Source organism: Bactrocera oleae, chromosome 3 (genome assembly GCF_042242935.1).
Source record: "Bactrocera oleae isolate idBacOlea1 chromosome 3, idBacOlea1, whole genome shotgun sequence".
Lineage (NCBI taxonomy): Eukaryota > Metazoa > Arthropoda > Insecta > Diptera > Tephritidae > Bactrocera > Bactrocera oleae.
Window position 1 is genome coordinate 1431960 of NC_091537.1, and position 18203 is coordinate 1450162.

The window sequence follows — 18203 nt, forward strand, 5'->3', positions numbered from 1 at the left end:
ACACAGCTTATTCACTGATTGACCACTGATCACCGTCTACATACACGCGCGTTTCAATTTAGAAAATGAAAGAATGTTCAATTAAATCTACGAAACTGCGCGTGAAATCTTCAGTCAACCAACCCTTCTGACTCGAAATTCGAAACTGTTTTATCTGTTCTTTGGCGGTGATACAAACACTGGCATCTCTCAGCCAACCATCCACACATACGCGCCACCATAAAAGCAGGCATTCATTTATATGTTAAACCTGTCAAACGGCTTCTAATACCGGACGACATCTTTATATTGCCATCCTCCACACAAAACCAGTTCCTGCAAAGCATTTCTGACATTTGGTTAAGCAAAGCCAACCATTGCAACCAATCAGAGCAACTCGATAGTATTGTATTATTCGAGCACAGAGAGTAAATCCGCTAAGACACACCCATCCGTTAGCTACCATATTGGAAAATTATTGCAACTCTCTAAAGAGAACGCCGCGGAAACAAGAAATAGGGGTGGTTATTCTCTTTCCCTCATACAAAGCGGACTACGTATATTATGCTACTGCAACAGTGGCAACAGTGATGTGAAGCTTATAAATGAGGCATACATTCTGATTGATTGTTTTTCTAACAAAAATTTATGGATAAAGTGCTTTTAATATTATAATTATATGAAGCTTAAGAAAGCACTGTAATAGATTTTTGCATATGTTCTTGAAACCATTTTCCCTAATTAGACAGTTTGTTGTAAGAAGAATGCAACTTTATGGTTGCAACAGAAATTTATATATTTAAGATTAATTGAAATTGCACGATTTTTTGGTCACATAATAATCGCAACAGTTCTATTGATAGAATAAATGTCAAAGGAAATTGTAGTGAAAAGATCTTTAAGGAAATAGAAATTTTGAACTCCACGTTTCTCCGTTTACTTTAACGAAAGCAATGAATTATAAAAAATAGAGCTTAAAGTCAACATTTATAGAGATACCCTCAAAATTTATCGAGACCCGTTAGTTATGTCACGTTTGATCCAATATTATTTTGCAATCTACATCACTGGTTCACTTACAAAAGCTGTCAAATGTTCATAAGCGCATTTGAGACTTGCATGAAATTATTTGGGGGTTGCTTTGACAGGTTACGCCTACTCGAGCAAACATAACTGTATGTCACATAAATATAGCTATGTAAGCATATGTATATATATTCCTTTTAAGTAATTCCTTAAGAGTACAAACAGCCTTACATTCACGGTAAAATGCTCACTGACTCCAACGAGTATTTAATATGAAGATTCTACAGTGATATCTGTGAGATAACTTTACCTCGAACCGAATTGTCAATCACGCCACTCTCGTGGGAGCACCGTTGCACATAATGGGCGGTACAATGCGCTCGGATGAACAGATACAACTATAAAGCCGTTGAAAATAACTGCTTGGATGTAAATTACTGCACTCAGGATTTATATTTCTGTGTATGTATGCTTGTTATAAATTGATATGTATTGGCGCCACCAGCGCTTCTTAACAGCATTCACAGATACAAATGTATCTTTTTATCTTTATATGGACTACGTTCGTTTTTCTCACCATTATCTTTCGCAAGGCAACAATAACAAGGCAATACTTAAGATTGCTCAATGATCGGGTATATATGTACATACTTGTATTTATGTATGTACAAATCCTCTTCAGCACATTGTGATTTCGGATGTTATTTATTCAAACACATATTCCCACATTCTTATGTATCTGTGTAGCTGTACATGCAGATATTTTAATAATATACTTTGTCTCGTTCGCACCTCTCGCCCATGCACTCAAGTTGCTTGAGACACAAGATATCCAGCTCGGAACTCGAATACGCTCGACACGTCTTAAGTAGATAATGACTAAATTAATGCTTTTATGTTTTTTGGCAATACATAAACAATATTAAGCGTTGAATCCGCCGAAGTTGAACGTTTCGCCCCCTTGATTCTCAACCGTTAAGAAAACTTAGTCGGCATTATTGATATCAAAACATTCGTAGAGATGGCAAATGGTATGTTTACGAATATATCTATGTGTTTATATTTATATTTTTATGTAGTAATCGATTATTGGCTTCGAAAAAATTCGCAATATACTTATATGTATATACATTACAAATAATTTGAAGGAGGTCGCTGAAGTTTCTATATAAAACACTCTTTACTTTCTTTAAGAAAATTATGAATATTGCAATATTAGATATGATAGAATATCTATAGAAAATATTCATATTTTCAACAGATTTCGTAATATGCAAGTATTGCGAAACTAAGCGTGCAGGTTGGCTAAATGTTTAAAATTGGTAACTAAACAAGTTTATAGGTGTATATAACATATATGTATGTATGTATCTAATATATTTGAACATGCGCCTAAGCTTTGTGCTATAAATTCAATATTAAAAAATATATATCGTTCATTTTCTTCTTGCTATACTTCTTACTTACTTATGCTTTCAGCAGCGATTTTGCCTGAAAATAATTAAATCTAGGCTTTAGGAAATTTTGTGGTTAGGGCATCCCTCCAAATTGGAAGCTTTCAAATTGAAATAAAAGCAAGAAGATATTTCGCAGTGCTTATTAATAAAATATTGTTTATTAAAAAATGCCATCACAGTTATTTACCTTGGCAAAGCTTATTCCTCATTTTTGTACATCATTAATTTGTTGTTGCTTGTGTACATTTACATATTTAATAAACTGAACGGGTAGCGTCGTCTACAATTCCATGGCAATTTGTAGATGCATTCCAATATCATGTTTATCTGTGCTTATGGAAATATACCAACGCTCCTATGCTAATACTTGTGTGTATGTATATGTATATACATAAACAGATTTTTTAATCAACCCAATCTCGCCCGAAAATGTAGATACCGAGAATACAGGTATAATAATGCATTTGTGTGCTAATTAATTAAGTTGAAAAGGCATTTGGATGCTCTTAGTTTTATTATGCACAACAATATGTACTTCATTTTCAATATATGAAATGCAAATTTGTGCCTGAAGATATTTTATATCATTGAAATGAGTAATATAAGCCCGTTTTGTTTGTTTATTAAAATTGTAATTTAGTAATTAAGAGTTATATATTAATAATTATATTTATAGAAGTATATGGTAGTTGTTGTTTTGGGATTACGAATTATTTGTAACAATGACATCAAACATCAAATGCAGAGCATTGAACTTATTGTAGAATTTATTTACTGCAACCTTTACCAATACTAACCAGGCTGTTGAGGAAGGAATTCGCGATTGTTCTCCAGAAAGATTTTGAGGTTTGTTATAAGCTTTCTAAAAAAATGCAAAGAAAACCGTTTGATAAGAGTAAAATTTACACGAAAATTTACTAGTTATCAGTACCACTATCAATTACATACATGTACGTATGCATGAATGTACACGTATATTGATTAACTAAAAATATTTATACCTTAAACAGAGTATATTAAGTTTGCCACGATGTTCGTAACACACAAAAGGAAACGTCGAAGACTGTATAAAGTTGAGTAAAGTGTCATCCAAACTGCTTGATCAAAATCAAGATAAAGATGAAAGGGTATATATTTTTTGCTATAAAAAATGCACCTATGAAGGGTGTTATAGCTTCCGTGCAGTCGACGTTAACGTGTGTTCTTGTTTTTATTGTCAATAAAAGAATTGATTCATATTTGTTAACAGCTTCCCTCAAAATATCTAATAATTATGCAGCTTCATTCATGTCGACTTCAATGCAGGGGCTCAATACTAAGCCCCAGTCCACATCAAATCGAATAAGGGAAACAGCGATGATCTATTGCTAATTTTTAATGCCGCCGATGCCCAAAATGGTGCAAATAAAGTAAAACAAGTAATTTGTTCACAGCGCACACGATCATTAGTTTGTAAGTCCGGGGAAATGAAATATCATAGTTACATTCATGCTTAATACAGTTAATATTTCAGCTATTATACGTATTATTATTGCTAAATACCGGGGTTTTAACTGAGCCGGCGAGGATTTCTGCTAAATCCGCATGATACACCATTGGATTAATGTCAATGGCAGATCAGCGCTTGTTTACCGCTAAATTTACGCCTCACCTCATACTGAACACACAGAAACGAAACACATCCACTATTTATGCCTTTAAATGTGTTTATTAACACAGGCGCTCAAATAAGGGATATGCCTATAAAATACTAAACATACACACACACACAGGCATACATGAATGTGTGCATACACGTATATATGGTAAATGTAAATAGACTTTCCCGCGCAATCGAGGGTATATACATATATACAATGATATGCATATACCATATGTGAGCATTAAGGTCGAGCCTGCTGCAGATTACGTTTATCCGTTGATCCATGCACACTATACACACAATTATTTTTTAACAATGCATTGCAGCATAGGTTCTATGTTTGCATACACACTCACATCTTAAATCCACCTAATATTTTTGTTACACCAACAACGAATCAGAAATTCTATCGGAACAGCAAATATGCGAGTTTTAAATAATGGCAGCATATGTACATATGTATAGTCATATAATCTTATATATGTATTTATTGTATAATATTTGCGTGTGCTATATTGGCATAGACGCATATTTTCAATCCAAAATTTAGACGGTAGATCCTCCGTTCCCATAACAGTCGGGTCTACGTAACCGGAACGGACCCGGATTTTTTTCGGGCAAGGACTGTCAACTTGACAAAATTCTGCCGCTACAACAACAACAACGGTGGGACCCTCTTAATTATTAGCACATGTTTGTGAAGGTTGCCAATTAGTTTTCTTTGAAGTTCCCTTTTAAGGGATTTCATGGGTTTTATTGCCTTATTTAATTCTATAACATCTCTAAAACATTGTCCTAAATTCTCAAGTTGATTCTGGTAATAGGTTTGGAGATACAGATTTAAAAAGTTGTGCGCTCCAGATAGCTATATAGTAACTTAAAACTTTAACTACGTTTTTCTCAAAACTGTGTTTTTAAAGTCAGTTGTCAAGATTTCTCGCGAACCACTCAACCGATCTAATTAAATTTTACACAGATCTTTGAGATATAATTTACAAGGTCTTGCCTCGAAGGATTTTATTTTTGTTCAATTACAACTATTTAAAAAACAAAAAACGTCGAGAAAGTTTCACCAAAACTTGCGTCTGCCAGAAATAAAATTTTCACTTTTTTTGTTTTTTCGCCATCCAATACCTAGTTAATGGTCTTAGCTCAAACACGTATTTTTTTTTTTACTTATTATGATCCTGTCAGAAGTTCTGCTGTCAACGCGGAAGCAGCTTTTTTCCGAGAGATTGCCGGAAATGACGTCGTAATGATCGAGTTTTGAATATTCTTCGGAATAATAAAAGGTTTGAATAAAATACTTCATTTTATATATGAAAAAAAAATTATTAAAAAAAGGGCGTTGTTTGCTCGACGAAACCCTTGTAACCCCTTAATATCCTAAACCAAATCACCAAAGTCATTGCAAAAATTCTGCAACCAAAAAAACTGGGGTGCTAAAGTACAATTAATAACGTTAGATACTCAACTACTACTTAACCATATCCATAAGGAAGCTCAAGAAAAATGGCACTTAAACAATATTGAACTTCGCACGCTATATAATAACCATTTTAAATCAAAGAAAAGTTAGAAAAACTTTTGTGAATCATTTTATACCACGCATAGTGTACATATGTATGAACATTTGTACTGAATTTGCACACACATATGTATATAAGTAGGTTTTAATATAACTTTAAGACTTCAAGAAGAGAAAATGTTATACTGTTTTGAGATTATTTGCTGTTTCTTGAACTAAATTGCAAAGATGATCCAAGCCGTTATAAATATATGTATCCAAAACTAATCTACAAAGAAATATTTTTCTTCCACTATCATAAATAAAATCCATTAATTTCCTTTATCTTAATCTTATACATAAGTGTAATACACAGTGAACAGTCGTTAAGTTAAAGATATGACAGTGTGCTGATTTACACTACGCCTCACATATCACATTACAATCGACTCGAACGATTTTCGGATTTTGCCAATTTTTGGCTTGAGATGGCACGACTAAACGGCACTATTTTTGCCAAGTTTTAAAGCGATATCTTTATTGGCTCTCAATTTCTATACTGTGAAGTGACAGAATCAGAAGTTTAAAACTGGTTTATATGAAAAGTAGGCGTAGTTGTAGATCGTATTCGCGCACCGTAATATGGGAATGTCAGGATAGTGTTATAAACCTAATTTCGTTGAAATTGGTCAAGTAGCTCATAAAAAAGATTTAACAGGGATTTCAGTAGGTCGGACAAACTGTCACCTGAATTTGAACGCGCCCCATCATTCTGATCGTTTATATATATGTATACCTCGATATCTATTTCAATTATTTTTGGGTGATACAAACAACCGTTAGGTGCACAAAACTATTATTTCTGTTCCCACAACCTCATATACGAGGTGTCGTACATACATACATTGTATATGGTCCGTAATGTAATCGTACGAGTGTAGGTCCGGTTCATTGGTGAACCTTTGTCCTTTTGACATTGTCTTAACAAATCAATATCGGATTCTGTTTAGATTAAAGTTTTCTCATTTGGTCTGTAAATATGGCGGTGTCGAAAGAAAACAAGAAGAAACACTTAATTTCCTTCAATGCCGCTTCTATTTAGCAGCTGAGTGCAGTCTTCCATACGCCATGAGCATCGGTACGAACAAAAAATCAAGTTTCTATGCAGATTCTTATTACTGGCATTGAATCAAATCAAATTGCAGCGAATTGAGTTGCGCACCGCAAATCATCAAGTAGAAAAACCTTTTATTCCGCTATGTTTACTCAGCGCTGGCAATCGAACGGCAATCAGAGCGACTCGCCAAATCATTGCAAATTCGTGGAAGAAACTAAAAAACCTTTGCTAAATAAACAAAAAAATTTGAAACATATCCCCTTCGACTCACGCACACTTACACACACAACTAACCACACTGTACATTTACGGTATAACGGCACTCCAGTTGAGCCACAAAGGTAGCGAAAAATCCATTTACAAATACCCAAGTTAATTTCATTTTTATTTAAAATTCAATCTAACAACTAAAACAAAAAGTTCCACCGCCGTGGTGCACCGCTTTCGCTACTTTCGTTCCGTTGCTTCCGACAAAAAACGAAAAATATGCTTAAACCTCACTAAATAAAAAGTACTTAGAAAAATCGCCTTTGGTACTAAAACAAAAACAAAAGCCAAACGTAAAAAATAAAACAATCGGAACGAACTTCAAGTAAAAAGTGATCAACAAAACACACTCGAGCACATAAAATCTGGAAAACTTTTAAGCTTCTCGTAGAATTTTCCCAATGACGAATTCATACCCCCACAACCCTGCGATGGTCCACAGTACACACATAGTTACATACGTAACAGTTTATTTCCACAGAATATTCTATTTAATACAGGCACACACACATGCACGTACGCGTACACATGCATTCAAACTCACCCACACAGTCGCATAATTATGGGTTAAGGGAATTACGAAAAGGTCAATATACACGCACACAATCAAAGTTAAGCATTTAGGTCCTTAAAAGGATGCCGAAGAAGCAGAAAGGGTAAATAACTCTTCCCATTATGGCAAATCACTTTTTATTAACTACAAATATGATTCGATTTCCATGAGTTTATTTTCGTTTTTGTCCTTTTTGTTTGCGCTCAACAGGAATTGCTTTCCATACCGCAGGCGCTCTTGGCACTCCAATCAGCTTCAATGGCAACCAAAGCTGCAACATCAACACACACGCACATTTGTCTTACTTGTTACTAACACACATACGAGTATGTATGTGAATTGTCGCCAGAAAAAGCAAATATGCTGGCGACATGCAGTCAAACTGAAAATTCTATTAGCGACTTTAGACGTCGTCGGTACACTCGATGAATTATTGAGTAATTTCTGGCAGTCAGCTTCAGATTTACGGCAAGTGCGGCCACATTGCACTTCGGAACAACGACACACTGGCAGCAGAAGGTGACGAGTACGTAAGCTAGTGGTGTTTTCGCCCTTTATCATAGTATCTATCAGTCACTATGATACCGAATGAATTCTGTTAAAGTACAACTTAAATTTGTTAGACTGATCTAGAATGTAGAGATAATCCTTCGATATTTGCTGAATACTCAATTAACCGATTGCTATCGATTTATTACGAATTAGAAATAGGTAGGTGGGTAGTTAGAGTGGCTGACGACACATCTAGGCCTATAGGAGGCTCATTGTGATACCACCGGGACTTATATTCCCTCACTCTAGTGTCTCCTCTCTGAACCAACCCGCGCTTCTGGTGAAGTTCATCAGTATAAATAGTTTTATGTGAGCAACTTCCAAGGCGTCGTCCAAGAATCCTCGACCGATAGTTGCGATTCTTTTCCTGTATATAGCCTGACAGCTGCTACAATATTCATTGTAGGGTGCATCTAGGTGATAGGTGAATATCAGTAATATTATACATATGCTACATATGTTTAATAAGTATGTGTGTATGTAGGTGACTATTGAGTGTCCTGAAGCACTGAAACAGCTATTTTTCTATGTCAAAAATACTATAAAAAATTTAATAGATGCATTGAGATGCCTTTATTAATCAAGTAGAAACTCCTGGTTTTGTTACTGCTATATATTAAATACTAGGGCTGCTATATATATTTCTGGCCTAGTAATGAAAATACGAATATTTATCAACAAAAATGGTTTTTTTTCGGTCGATTGCTGTTTTGTTTCGGGCTCATACGCATAGATCCATGATTCGTCACCTGTAACGATCTTATAAACGTCTTTTGAAGCACCGCGATCGTATTTTTTCAGCATTTCTTTACACCAATCCACACGAGCCTTTTTTTGAGCGATCGGGATCCAAGGAGAACAAACCTTTTTTACGGTCAGGTGTTCATGCAATATCGAATGTATGCTGTTGGGAGAAATGCATAGGCATGCCTCTATTTGAAGGTATGTTACATGACGGTCTTGCATTATCAGTTCACGTACGGCATCGATGTTTTCTGGCACAACGGCTGTTTTTGGACGACCTTCACGGAATTCGTCTTTGAGCGAGCGTCGGCCACGATTGAATTCGTTGTACTAGTTTTTCACAGTGCTATAGGATGGTGTTTCATAGCCATACAAAGATTTTAGTTCATCGATGCACTCTTGTCGTGATAATCCACGTCGAAAGTTGTGAAAAATTATTGCACGAAAATGTTCACGAGTTAATTCCATTTTTTGGCCGAGATGAATTTTTTAATTCCCTGTAAATAAAACAATTCACGATTAAATGACAAAACGTTCTGAGTGATGTTATGCTAAAAAATGTCAAACTTTCAAATGTCAGATTGCACCTGTCAACACTTAGTGTTGCCTAGGCCAACCAGCTATATTGCAGCCTATAATTATATTTTTTGTGTCATCCAATTGTTAAACATATGTAATAATAACCAATCAAAAGCACTTATTGGACATATGTAATTACATGTCTTGGTATTTCATCTAAAGCAACAAATACGAAAAAGAGGACAATGGAGAACACCTTTTCATTCTCCAAATGTAATTCAGCATCAAACGTCTTAAACGCATTACATTTTTAGGGAACTCGACAATGCTAGCATTGTTTTGGTTGTAAATCAAATATTTGTTTATTTTAACTCTTTACACACAACTACTACGGCGCCCAAGAATAACAAACGATTAGGAGCACAATGCTTGCAACCGGATTTTGGGAACACTTTCTCATTTGAAGCCTAGCAAATTTCCCCCTGGGGATGTGTTTATTTTTCAAGATCGAACAGCTATCAAAACGATCAACGAGCAGATAACACATTTTCTGTAATGGACTTTTGAATAGAGAATATGTGAGTGCAAACGTGCAAAAAGTTTTGATCACAACAAACAGCTAAAGTATTGACGAAATACTTGACAATTCCTTGCAGCTTTATTAGTAATGTGTACCGGCTTGGAAATGAAAGATCGCACTAATCGCCTGTCGTAACTTACCGGCAACTTGTAAATAATTTTCTAAACTTTTCAATAATCGTGTTGTTAAAATAGGTAGCTACATATGTATGTATGTATGTATGTTTTGCACCAATATTTATTTATTGCAATTTCAAAGTGTTTTGGGTTGGTTGGTTATAGTTGCCTATATACAAACAATAAATGCCCAATTTATACAAAACCGAACTCACGCCACCGAAACAAACTGAAGTGGAAAAGTGCAATTACTCAAATCCCATGTTATCCCACATGTTTGCACTACCTTGTGCCAGCTGATAATGATCTCCGCAGCTACTGGTCATTTGTGTGTTTGCGGCATAGCTCAACACTCAAACAAAATGAAGTGTGTAAATAGAACGAGAGAAAAATTTTACGCTTGATCTACATTGGCCGAAATCGTTTTCAATTGACCGTTAAAAATTGTGTATTTTTTTTTTTTTTTTGTAAGAACTGACAAAAAGTGTATTGTTGTCGACTTGTACATCTCTTTCACTTCTGCGTGTACGATCATATTCTCCCTAACGGTATCGCATGCCGCGCCGGTGCCACTTTGTAAAACATGGATGAACCGGGATAAGCTGGTGTAGCAAAATATTGCTGTCCTTTGTTTACCGATATTTTTGCTCCTTTCAAGCGTTTCTCGTCAATAGAGCATAAAGAGAAAATAAGAATAAAACGGTAAATTAAAAAACTGCGTTGATGCGCATTTGATCATTTAAGCCAAGGATTTTCGCAAGCAAGAATTTTGTAATTTCCTGTTTTGAACTCATAAGTAATTTCAGAATGCAATAATTCTTACACATATTTATACATATACATACATACATATATGTACTTACATAAATAAATACATGCTTATGGAGGCACACATCTTCATGTACTATAATTCTGCTGCATTTTTCGGACAAGATTAAAATATAAAAGTATCAGCGTTGGATTTAACTATAAAATTATTAAACACGCACCATCAATTTACAAGCTGAGCATACAATCGGCCAATCTCGAGCGTTTTGTTTTTGAAGACTGATACATGCTTTTGTTCAGACTTTCGCAAATACATACATACATCTGTGTGTCCAAACACGGCACATTTCTATGCATATTTTTCCAGCTGTCCTTCCCATTTAAATTCACTGAATTTCCCTCAACCTCACTCCCAGCGAGCGAATGGTACTTTTATTTCTTCTTAACTACTTGCACCACAATTAAAATCCAAAAATTGATTTCAGCATCGTTCATATCTGATTTCATGCCATGAAAAGGCGCGTTAGAGAATATCCTTTACGCCAAACAAAGCGTAGTAATGTTATTGTTGTTCTTGTGGGGGGTGTGAAATGCTTTCCAATTAACACTTCAGCGCTGCACTTGAATGCGTCAACCACTCAAGATCTTGTTATTCTGTCAGTTGCAAGCGCTTGGCGTTGAAATCATTAAGCTATGAAGTGATAACTGTGCATTTATATATATATATATATGTATGTATGTATGCATACTCGTACGTATGTAAGACCACCACAAACACCATGAGCTATAGGGAGTGCGCAACGCGAAGATATTTATCGGCAATGTGATAATTGGTAGCGTGATTCGGAACTCACCCCACCGCCAACATAAGATAACTAAACCCTTTTTGACTTTTTAATTCTCAGCATGGTTGTAATTGTAGCAGAATTGCTTTTTCCATCAAGGTTACAATTTTTTTATTTTTGTAAAACTCAATCTTCGAAAGTATAGCCGATGGAGCTAGAAACATGCTCTTTTGACAGTATGCCACACAATATCTCAAGAATGTAGACTATATAATGCACATTATTGTTCCGATTTTGAACGATTTGCTACACAAAGCACCTAGAATATCACGTAAAAGACAGAGGTTAGCTATCGACTAGTGATGCCTACTTATAATCTCATATTCTAATTTTAAATCTTATATTACGCCTGGAGAAACATTGAAGAAACATGGCGTTCACAATATTAGTTTTTCAATCAAATTTATTACTTAATCAGGGCCGGCCCGAGACAATTACCGCCCAAATGCAAAATCAAATTCTCGGCTCCTTCTAAGCCTATTTTACCTTAATAAACTTTGCAGGGTACAAATATGTAAAGAAAATTAGCCAAAATGCCGCCCTAAAATTCCAGCGCCTCATACAATTGCCTAGCTTGCTTATATGAACGGGCCGGCCCTGTAACTAACTTATTTGACCGATATTACTATCCTTTTCTGTCAGTCTCCAGTGAAGTTCTGCTGTAGTTCCTTTACACTACTTTCGTCCAGATAATGGTTTGAGAATTGCACTCGTATCTAATGTAATAAACAAAAAATGTTTAAGACTTTTAGACTGTCTTTGTTGGGATGTGGCAGGAGTGCTTATCTACGCACGCAGCGTATGTTGATTGTTTAAAAATCAATTTGTAACTTAATTAAAATCCTTTTAAAAGTAATGAGATCCTCCTGCTACTTTCGCACACAAAAACCCTTTCATATATGCACGAGTATACATCTATACATAGATATACATGTATGTATGTATATCTCTGCTCAGCATTTGCTTTAGCCAGAGTATTAGCCGGGATGGTATTTAAATTAATCCACATATTCTAATCTTTCGCTAGGCGAACATGTCAGTTATGATCCTTTTAGACTCGACACGCTCATTTACCTGTGGTTAAGGTATTTACAGTAAAATTTGGAAATAAACCATTTTAGCATAGATATTATCATTTTAGTGTGTATATACGTGTGTATGTGCTCGGATATGATCGTATATGAAAGAAATGCTAATATGCATTTATGCATATACATACTTATATATGCATGTATGTACATGTAGATTGCTTTGTATACGCGCTTGAGAATTAGTATTTGGAGCGAGCTTAGTCTTCGCAAACACATTTTATGAACTCTCAGCATGACGTATTTGTTTGGAGATCAATTTATTAACTAATTGAAATCCTACTTTACAATAATGGTAAACGCCCACTTTTCAACACAACGCCAACCTTTTCGAAATGGCCAGATCAATCTTTGAAAGTTGAGGTTTCTTATGTTTGGCGCACAAAGAATCACTGAGGTTTAATTATATATTTTACTATATGCAGGGTACTTCAGCCTGCAGCTGCCTACAAGTCATGTTAATACCCTGCTGTGTAGTGAACTAATTTTAAACTGTATTCCAACTAGTATGGTTAGCAATCTCTATTAAACAGCTAACTATCTTTTTATAGTAAAAGAAACAGATATTGAATCGGCAATAGTATAATAGCAGATAGGCCAGTGTCATACTAGTTTTAATTATGGTAGACAAAAAAATGTATTTTCGTCAAATCGCAAAAGGTCCACAAATACTACTTATTTCGAGTAGTAGAAAGTTAGTCAGGAATACTTACTTATATGTATGTATGTATGTATGTATTTTTCCTATACGATATTACATTCTCCAAAGTAATGGAATAAAATTTGACACAAAACATTGCAGCTAACCCAGATAATATGCCTTTCGATTTCTTCACGACGCGGCAATCTCTTGAAATTTGCTCTTATTCGCCGCCATCAGAAACAACATTTTAAGCATATTGTATATCTGGCGTTCGCGTTGGAAGGTGGCTAAGCTGTGCAGGACATTTTGAGCAGACTCCCAAACATATTTACCACACACACACACATGTATATTATATAATAGGAACATTCGCAATCGTATATATGTAGATATGTACTTATATATACAATGTATACATACAAAGAATCACGTGTGCTTATTAGGATTTATTTTAGGATTTATAGAAATGCGTATGACCCATTTGAACTACATAAAATCTGTATTAAAATTTATGAACTAATTTCGGGATTGCTCGAGTTTATCATTGTACGCTGCATTAGCGGGATGTTACCCTTACAGTTGTCACAGTTGACACTATTTGAAACTGTGGAAACCTGGTGTGTGCTTAAATTTTTCATTTATATACATACATACATATGTACATATACCGTTGATCTCTTTTGAGCGCGATAGCACTGTTTTTGTTTTTCATCGACGAGGAAAGCCAAAGCCGGTCAACGAAAACAAACTAAGCTGAGCTGAACGCCTAAGGACCATGTGTGAAATTAAATTGACATTGCCGCCGCAGCGCACTCTGTTGCTTAGCAGTGAACTATTTACATATGTATATTTCCTTTTAGCCAGTTTGATGATGTGCGTAACAAGTGAGTAGATAACACATAACACATTTAATCAATTGCGTGGAGCTGCCCAATCACGTAGATTTATTTAAAGCTGCTCAGTTTTCAGCTGTGCAATAAAATGAAATCGACAGGCAGCGAGGGGAAAGTATAGCGTTTTTAGAGGCGCCTATGAAGCGATGTGCTCTCTGCTAAAATATATATATTTCATGGCTTTTCACACTTCGCAGAATCGACTTGATATTAACTCGGTTTTTTTTTTTTCAAACCTTGTCTAATCACTAAGAGGTTAAAATCTTTTTTAAAAAGGAATAATTCGTAAGTCTGCGTTCAAAACTTTTATTGCTCAACACCGGTCTCTTCTCTTTTGGCGGTGACCATCCATTTCGTTCAACCAGCAACTCGGCTTTTCTTCCATTTTTCTATACAAATACATTTCTAATATTCATTTTCTAATACAATTCTGTTGTATTATGCATATTTGTTTTTATATTTGTATATTAAATACAAAAATATATTATAAACAAATTATATATACATATATATATTTCAAACCATTTGATGCATAAGACCATAAGCATAATGCCCGAACTAGAAAAACTCGGAGTTCGGCTTGTCTTTCAGCGTCGCATCTTCTACTAGAAACCACGAGATACAGCAATTAAAGTTTTCACGTATGAACAGGCTCGTACATTATGTGTTTAGACGGAGCCTAGCTGAACCAGCTGAAATGGTTTTGTGACCCAAAAATATCCAGTAATATAAGTAAAATATCTTAATATAACTCAATTAATACACATTAGCTATGCATATTAAATAAATTAAAAAAAATGTTTTATGAAATTTTCTGAAAGCATATTAAAATTGGGTAAAATCTTTTCTTTGTGGTAAATTTATACTAACATTATAATGATGATATAGAGTGTAAATAGTACGTCATCTATTACCATTCTGTTCGAAACTGCATTATCCACCTTAGCCACTGACAGTTGTTGACGCTCTCTCACTCTTTTCGATAACGTCAACTTGCGAATTCTGTTTGCGTCGCACTGTTGGATTATTAATTATTAAAATCATATTGTTAAAAAAACATCAATTGATAAAAATGTCGCATATGGTGAAAATGGAGAATGGTCAAAGTCAAACCATTCAAGAGATGTTAGGATGCATTGAACGGTAAGCTCAATACTTGCATTTGTGCAGGTGGAGATCCAAACATAACCTTAAACGCTGATTCTGCTTTCCAATTTCAATACAGGTACAACCCGGATCATCTTAAAACGCTGGAAGCTTATGTCGAAGATCAAGCTAAAAATAACACTTATGATTTGGAAGCAAATCTGGCTGTGCTCAAGCTTTATCAATTCAACCCACATATGCTTAACTTCGACATAACATACACAATATTGCTTAAGTGTTTAACAAACCTGCCGCATACAGATTTTGTTATGGCCAAATGTTTATTATTGCCACAACAAATGAAGGATGGAACCGTGCAAACCATAATTGACTTGGCCGACATATTAGAACGCACAGATTTTACATTGTTTTGGCAGCGTGCTGAAGTAAACCGATCCCTGTTTCGTCATATTTCTGGTTTCCATGATTCCATACGTAAATTCGTATGTCATGTTGTTGGAATAACTTTCCAAACTATCAGGAAAGATTTACTAAAAGAACTATTAGGAGGAATTGAAGGTAATAACTGCTGCTGTAAATTTATAACTAAGATAAAAAATAAAAACTTTATTGCAGAGTCAACACTTGATCAGTGGATAAAGAAGTATGGCTGGAAACACCAAGGAAATTTAATTGTCATTGCTGTCCAAGATGAGAAAATTAAGACGAAAAACATAACTGAAAAGATTGAGTTTGATAACTTGGGTGGTTTAATGGCTCAATGCTTGTAATTACATAAATTTAATTTTCTTTCTATATATGTATGTATGTAAGTATAATTCTTCATGAGAACGAAATATACGATAAAGTTTGTAAGAAAATTATTTAATGAAAGTTTAATCAAAAAAAAATGAATTGTTGACGAAGGCATACCCATTTTAAAGGTGCGTTGGAAACATTTTCTATTGGGGAAATAGCAGTGATTCATTGTTGCAATTTTTTAAAACATATGAAATTATAATAAAATTACACGAATATTTTCAGTTTATTTTATATATATTAAACGAAGAACTAAATTAATTACAAATATTAGAACATGCCGTAGAAAATTAGATTATATTTATAGATTACGGCTTATAAACCCGTTGCTTCTAAATTTAATATACATACTTATTAAATAAACTATAATATACTTATCTAGCTTTCCACGCATACATTATATATAACTTTAATGCGTAGAAAAATAACTCCCTGATTCATCCAAAAACAACTGCATTGTTAGCAACCAACCGTAAGCAGAGAAGTCATTTAATGCAAAATTCTTTTTGCAGTTGAATTAATAACTTCAGCAAAAACAATAAACGAACTGTTGTTAAGATTGTTTTTTGAACTTTTTAAGAATAGGAAATATCTTGTCGAAGGCTTCATAGATTTCCTGGCGTACTTTTGCACCAGTTAGCACCACTTTACCGGACACAAAAATTAGCAGCACTATACGAGGTCGAACCATTCGATAAATTAATCCTGGAAATAACTCAGGTTCATAAGAACTGAAATTGCAATGAGTAAGTACTAGACCTTCCAGGCGAATAGGAAATTTCACATCACATGATCCGACCATGTTTTGGATTTTGAAATCACGAAATTTGGCCTACAGAAGTAAGAAATTGTATTTAATTTTCATTTACACGTGCATACCATCATTCTCAAATTATTACCTGAAATCCTAATTTTTGAATGATACGTGCATACTTTCTTGCCGCCAACCTTGAGTCATCCTCACTCTTTGCTCCGGTACATACCATTTTACCCGAGGAGAAAATTAATGCTGTAGTACGTGGCTCACGAATTCGCATAATCACTGCCGCAAAACGCTTGGGATTATACTCTGCATTACGTGCATGAAGAGCTATTTTTTTCAAATCCAATTTACAACACAAATTGACTGTTGAAACTATGTTCCTAAAATTTATAGAAAATTAATAACATTTGGATAACTACATACCATATATGTATATTATTATTAGGATTTATGTATACTTACTGTAGTTGTGGAACAATTCCGGGGTCAGCGGAACCGGGTGTCATTGGTGTCATAGGAGTGGCAGGACCCATTGTCTGATGTATATTGCTAAGATTTTCGGCACGTTCACTCATCGGTACCATCGGTGACATCAAACTTTGCTGCAGAACATAATATATTATATAATTATCGCCCTGGTATCTATAACATATTACTTACTGGTGTTTGTGGTTGCATTAGACTTTGCGGCGCTCCTCCATTTGTCATTAAAGAACTGGAACTCTGAAACGATTGCATTTGTTTATGCGCCGTCGGCAAAGTGGGATGCGAACTGCCAATCATATTAGCATTATTTGCAGTTGCCGGTGAGTTTCCACTATTCATTAACGAAGGCATTCCCATGTGATTTAAGTCATGATTATCCGCGGCAGGGTGATAAACAGGATTAGGCACAATCTGTTGATCTGCATCCATTTGATGAAGAGGTGTTGCAGAAATGCTGGGAATGGAAAACCCAGGACTCAACATTTGATCCATATTTTATTTACTATGAAAACACTTTGAAATGGAGATAAACTTCTTCTCTAAGATATTTAACTACGAATTTTTCCACATTCACAGAATAACTTGATAAAAGTAAGCTATCCAAACACTTAAATTCCGCTATAACATAGCAGTGAAGTGTCAATAATTCTGCCAGCTTTTTCAACAACAGGGTGATTCAAACTCAATGAAAAAGTTACCGGTTCTAATATTAAGTGATGGCATTATAAGCCGTTGAAGCAGAGAACTTAGAAG

General features: G+C 34.9%; 2 protein-coding genes across 3 annotated transcripts; one reads left to right on the plus strand and one right to left on the minus strand.

The window, feature by feature from the left end:
• Positions 1–15258: 15258 nt before the first annotated feature.
• On the plus strand, positions 15259–16263 carry eIF3k (eukaryotic translation initiation factor 3 subunit k). The gene is made up of 3 exons (XM_014239200.3): positions 15259–15439; positions 15522–15961; positions 16019–16263. Exons 1-3 carry the CDS (start codon positions 15369–15371, stop codon positions 16171–16173), a joined length of 666 nt encoding a protein of 221 aa, XP_014094675.1. The 5' UTR covers positions 15259–15368; the 3' UTR covers positions 16174–16263.
• Positions 16264–16701: 438 nt separating this feature from the next.
• Positions 16702–18115, minus strand: Tbp (TATA binding protein). 2 transcript variants are annotated; one of them, XM_036369439.2, is made up of 5 exons: positions 17625–18115; positions 17427–17566; positions 17101–17344; positions 16961–17033; positions 16702–16906 (listed from the first exon to the last, which is right to left on the minus strand). In XM_036369439.2, the coding sequence occupies exons 1-5, from the start codon at positions 17940–17942 to the stop codon at positions 16755–16757; spliced, it is 927 nt and encodes a 308-aa protein (XP_036225332.1). In that variant the 5' UTR covers positions 17943–18115; the 3' UTR covers positions 16702–16754. The 2 variants fall into 2 exon arrangements, with proteins under 2 accessions (XP_036225332.1, XP_014094674.1); XM_014239199.3 differs by having other exon boundaries at positions 16702–17033; positions 17625–18109.
• Between the last annotated feature and the right edge of the window lie 88 nt (positions 18116–18203).

Bases quoted from the DNA above. Each gene is read 5' to 3' on its own strand.
- eIF3k (XM_014239200.3), top strand. From the start codon at position 15,369: ATGTCGCATATGGTGAAAATGGAGAATGGTCAAAGTCAAACCATTCAA. The intron at 15,440-15,521 runs GTAAGCTCAATA...ATTTCAATACAG, and splicing joins ATGTTAGGATGCATTGAACG to GTACAACCCGGATCATCTTA. The intron at 15,962-16,018 runs GTAATAACTGCT...ACTTTATTGCAG, and splicing joins ACTATTAGGAGGAATTGAAG to AGTCAACACTTGATCAGTGG.
- Tbp (XM_014239199.3), bottom strand. From the start codon at position 17,942: ATGGATCAAATGTTGAGTCCTGGGTTTTCCATTCCCAGCATTTCTGCA. The intron at 17,345-17,426 runs GTAAGTATACAT...TATAAATTTTAG, and splicing joins GGAATTGTTCCACAACTACA to GAACATAGTTTCAACAGTCA. The intron at 17,034-17,100 runs GTAATAATTTGA...TTACTTCTGTAG, and splicing joins TTCAAAAATTAGGATTTCAG to GCCAAATTTCGTGATTTCAA.